This window comes from Rhea americana, unplaced genomic scaffold (genome assembly GCF_003343005.1).
Source record: "Rhea americana isolate MKP2758 unplaced genomic scaffold, rheAme1 scaffold_42, whole genome shotgun sequence".
Taxonomy (NCBI): Eukaryota; Metazoa; Chordata; class Aves; order Rheiformes; family Rheidae; genus Rhea; species Rhea americana.
In genome coordinates, this window is record NW_028186557.1 from 1,227,846 (window position 1) to 1,233,087 (window position 5,242).

The following is a 5,242-nucleotide window of genomic DNA, read 5'->3' on the forward strand; positions in this document are numbered from 1 at the left end:
CGTGCGGATGAGCGCGGCGGCTGCGCGGCTCGCTGCGGCGCGCAGCATGGGCGCCGCCGGCCACAGCGGCGTCCTCCTGCAGCAGCTGAACATGCAGCGCGAGTTCGGCTTCCTGTGCGACTGCACGGTTGCCATTGGCGATGTTTACTTCAAGGCCCACCGAGCGGTGCTGGCTGCCTTTTCCAACTACTTTAAGATGATCTTTATTCATCAGACAAGGTAAGGACGTGCAGCTTCTCTTTCTGCGTTTTGACCGCTCTGTTCCACTGCTTCCCCCCCCTTTCTGAAGATACTGTGCTCTGCAGAGCCTCAGCGGGGACGCTCGATGGCCTGAGATTATTTTCGTAGGCCAGCGCGTRCCGTGGCTCTCTGAACATTTCCAGTTTGGGATACAGTCTCGTGCRATGTGTTAAAACCACACTGGTTAAACTGCGTAAACGAACACTCAGGCGGCACGTTTKTAAGATGAGAGACGTTTGTGTGACCGGAGAAAACAAACACGCGAGGACCACAGTCCTTTCGCAGTAAGATCTCCCAACTTTTTAATCCAGGGGTATGCATGCGCCTTTTGCAGCCATACGGCGTATCTGTTACTCTGCATTCGCTTCTGGACAACTCCTGTTTTAAGCTTTGCGTGAATCCGGAGTTCACAGGCGCCGGCAGTTTTGCTGCCAGGAACCAGATGCTGCGTTTAGTTACAGCCTAACGCAGCGTGTGGCTGCGGAGGGGRCGGTTCGGCCGTGCCCCCGCCACGGTGCGAGGGCTTAACGGCCTCTCGGAGAGGCCGGCAAAGTCCCGTCTCCAGCCTCGCTCCGTGCTTGTCACCGCTCCGGCCGCCGTCCGAGCGTCGGGGCGGCGCTTTTGCCCTCGCCTTGGGCTGCGCGGCGCAGCCCTGCCCGCGCTCTGCCCACGCCGYCCCAGCCTGCCTCCCCAGCGTGGTCGGGACAGCGGCTGCTTCGACGTTACCCCAGCACAGGGCAAACCGAAAGCCGTTCAGCCGGCCGAGTTGGCCGGGCCAGCCTGCTGGGTGGGACTGCCCCTTTCGGCAGGCTCTGTGCTTCAGTGGGTTTAAAGCGACCAAGAAACCGTAGCCTTATCGCAGCTCAGGGCTGCAGACTCCTGCAGATAAGGGCCGAGACTGAGACCATCAGATTATTCCGAGCCTGGCTCCGTCAGTGAGGCTGCCGTTCGGGCGCCTCGCCTGGGCAGGTAAAACGTGGTTTCGCAGGTAGAATTCAGTTGCTGCCGAGTTTTTGATCTGGCCTCCGAGATGGCGCTTGCTGCTGGTAATTGATGCGTTTCGTCTCGGTTCGCCTCCCTTCTGGCGGAGGTGAGGACCGTCAGCACCTCTGCGAGGGGCTCGTTAGCCCTCAGCCCTTTGCCTGCAAGTGAGAAGATTAGTTCACTTCCTTTCTAATAGATACTGTTTGCTGACACCGCAATGTAAAGCTCGTAAAGGTTACGCAGTAGCAGCAGCTGCTGAATTTATTAGCTGAGTGCACAGATATTCTTTGCCCTGTCYTACTGCGACGGCACACGCCGCCCGCGTCTGTAACGCGCGGGGCACGGCTGCGGTGGCGCGCGGCCACGATCCGCTGCGCGTGCGCACGGCGGGTGGACGGCCCCTCTCGCCGTCTCCGACCGCGTGCGCACGGCCGCGGTCCGGCGGGCAAACACGTGCTTCAGCGCTCTGCTGGGCGCACGAGGCACGGGCAGTCGTGCGAATCGTGCAGTGCTGCTCGCTGTGCGCCTGGAGCCGGTCAGCAGTGCACACGCTCTAAAAGCAAAGGCTAGAGCGAACGGACGGGCAGGTAATGGGTCGGGACCGTGATCTGGAGCAGCATGTGTACTTAATCGTCTGTTTTGTTTCAGTGAATGCATAAAGATTCAGCCCACAGATATCCAGCCCGACATATTCAGTTACCTGCTGCATATCATGTACACGGGGAAGGGGCCGAAGCAGACCGTCAGCCAGAGCCGGCTGGAGGAGGGCATTCGGTTTCTGCACGCGGACCACCTATCCCACATCGCGATCGAAATGAACCAAGCCTTCTCCCCAGAGACGGTGCCGTCTTCCAACTTGTATGGGATCCAGATCTCAACCGCCCACAAAACCAAACGTCTGGAAGCAAAGGAGAGCCTGGCGAACGCGGGAGGCAGGCCCCCTGCCCAGGGGGATCACCCGCAGCTGCAGCTCTCCCTCGCCATCGGGCTGGACGATGGCCCGCTGGACCAGCAGGTTGCTCGTCCCTCTGCTCAGCCTGCTGGTCCTGTCAAGCCAACCGAAGAGCTTCCAAATCTCTCCGTCTCAATAAAGCAGGAGAAGTGCGATTYGGAGCCCGTCGTGTCCCAGAATCGCACCCCTCCTTCTCCAGGCATAGCAAATCCCATCTTTGCTAAAGCCAGCCACAAGGTGCATTTGTGTCACTACTGCGGGGAGCGTTTTGACTCGCGGGGTGGGTTGCGGGAGCACTTGCACACTCACGTCTCGGGCTCTCTCCCGTTCGGTGTGCCAGCCTCCATCCTGGAGAGCAGCGACCTGGGGGAAGTGCAGCCGCTCGCTGAAAGCRGGGAGGTCGGCGAAGGTCACCGGCTCGGGGCCTTCCTCCTGAAAGATGATGAGCACCAGGTGGAGCGCCAAAGCCGCAGCGACCTCGAGCCTCTGCAGATCGGCCAGCTCTCGCTCATCTCCAAGGACCACGAACCAGTAGARTTAAACTGTAACTTTTCTTTCTCCAGAAAGAGAAAAATCAGTTGCACCATCTGTGGCCAYGCTTTTTTCCGGAAGAGCCAGTTGCTAGAGCACATGTACACGCACAAGGGGAAGCAGCACAAACACAGCCGCTGCCAGCGGCTGGAGAGCCCCATGACCCCCAGGTTTCACCCTTACTGTGACACCGAGAGCATGGGAAAGAGCTCGGGCTTATCGCAAGAGCGCTTAGATTCGTGTATACTGGAGTCTGATCTTCTCCAAGAAAGTGTCGATACAATCCTAGTAGAGTAGTTCTCCTCCTGCAGCCTTTAGGTGCTGGAAGTGTCAGTGTTTTGACATTTTCCATTTAGTGAATGACTCCTCTCTAGAACTGATCGTCCTCAATTCACCGCTCCCGTCTCCTCTGAGATAACTGTGAAGATCTATATACTTTTGATTTGTGTGTCTACGTTTTTACTTCTTTGTCTAACTTTTAAACTAATTAAAATCAGTGTCCCCCTTGGAAGCCTCTGTGTACTTTAGCTGTGTTTTCATAAACATAATCTCAACTCTGCTGTGCTTTATTGTAGTTAAGATTGTAAAAGTTGCAGGGTGTGAGGTTTAAGCATCATCTGAGTAGTGTCTAAGACTGTTTGTATCCTGTAGAATTGCTCTCCTGAAACTAGAATAAGGAAAATGTAGAGGGAAATGTATGTTGTTCTTTCCAAATAACTTTGGTTTTAAGTCAAAATAAATATCTCAAGGAAATAAGTCCTGAAGTTCATGTTGTATAATTGCGGTTACTAAGTCTCTGTATAAATACACGTGGGAGCCTTAAGCTTGATCTTTTCAAGGGTATTGGTGGAGCTGGTTGTAGGGGTGGCAGCCTTAAATTTGACAAGCTGTGGAGTCACTAATCAATAGACTCTTAAATATGCTTTTAGATGTGTGCTTAAGGGATTTTCATGCATTTTGTCTCAATCTGGCTCCTCCATTCTCAACCTGTATGAATCTCTGTATGAAGAGAGACGAATTTTGATGCTGCCATGGGGTTGCATCCCAGTGTCAGGCCCTCTCCTCTGCAAGGAGGAACGTGAGCAGCAGGCATGCTTCGTGGTCCTCTCCTCTCACAGGTTGCCTGGAGAGCACGGCCTCATCTAACGTTTTACAGGATTAAATACCACACAGGCTTTTTCTCAGTGGAAGTGATTTCTAACTCTATGAACAGCTTGGGATAAATACATTCTTAAATTATACAATATATATATTTGTTAAGAGGAAACACATACATAATGTGTTATTTCTTCTCTGCTTGTGGAACAGCCCTAGAACTAGTAAAATACAGGGTTTTTTTGCCTTTCATTTGTCATTACTTGATACCTGGAAAATAATAACTTACTTGAGAGGCATTTAAAATTATATGGCTGCATTCTTCTTGGATTCATGTTTTGTCCTTTCAGTTTTTCACCTGAGCTTCCTACCGGATGGGATGATACAACTCATCCCTCAAGAGCATGCTCTTAATCCGAATGCTCTCATCGGCCACATGAAGTTCTCACAGCACAAAAAAATCTCTCTTTTGCGGTGAACGGACGAGGCCTCGCGAGCTGCTCTGCTCCCCTGCTCCAGTAATCTCATCATCGGGTTTTTGCGAAGCAGGATGCTGGAGGCACCCTGCCAGCTGAGGTGGGACTGAGCCGTATGAGGAGAGGAGCAATATGAACAGCGCTGAGGACAGTTCACTGTCAGCATGACCAGTCCAAATCTCCTTTGCAGTCAGGAGCCTTGAGCTGTCTTTGAAACTGTCCTGGAGCAAGATCTGAAATCAAATGACTGCTGCCCTAAAAAAACCATCTGAGGTCTTTGTAAGGACTGCTGCTGCTCCTCCTGGGCAGTGAMCCGCACGCTCTGGGGCACGGATCAGCCACACAGAGCTGCCAACTTGTATTTTAAGACGAASAGAAAAATCAAAGAGCCTTTGAGCCTGCACGTACGACGAGCAAAACGCACGCTGCGGTTTCGTACGTGCTCGGCTGTTAGGCTGGGCGCTGTGCCTGCTGTTTGCACGCGTGAAAGCTGTGGGTTGCTCTCGTCTCTGAGCCTGGTGTGAATGCTCAGCTAACTCTGTTAAAAATGTTTTCTTYAAACAAATAAACGAAACCCTCCTGACAGCTAGGCCTTCAGGTGCTGGATGCGACCGCAGAGCAAGTCACGTGAAGCAYTCGCAGAAGGGAGTGCTCTGGTTCATCCGAGGGCTGATAGCGTCAGTGAGCTCAGGTCCGGCGTGAGACTTTCCAACTGGGGCAAACGCCCTCTGGGACCTACCGACCCTCCTACAACACGGATTAAAAAGAAGSCGGGGGCAGGGGGTATTTTATGATTATTTCCTATCTGTGCGTGACACTACGTGGTGGGCAGGCTTCTTGGCGTGCTGCCTATGTCACTTGTACCAGTCTGTCATGCTTCAGTTCCTATATGTAAYTTAAGCTCCGTTGGGAACACAGAGGCCCATCTACTGGGTAGGGACGCAGCTGCAGAGGAGAACTAAAA

At 53.2% G+C, this 5,242-nt stretch overlaps 1 protein-coding gene across 1 annotated transcript; it reads left to right on the forward strand.

The window, feature by feature from the left end:
• Window positions 1-6: 6 nt before the first annotated feature.
• ZBTB25 (zinc finger and BTB domain containing 25) lies at window positions 7-3,463 on the forward strand. The gene is made up of 2 exons (XM_085315026.1): window positions 7-219; window positions 1,873-3,463. Exons 1-2 carry the CDS (start codon window positions 8-10, stop codon window positions 3,002-3,004), a joined length of 1,344 nt encoding a protein of 447 aa, XP_085171152.1. The 5' UTR covers window position 7; the 3' UTR covers window positions 3,005-3,463.
• Window positions 3,464-5,242: the final 1,779 nt, after the last annotated feature.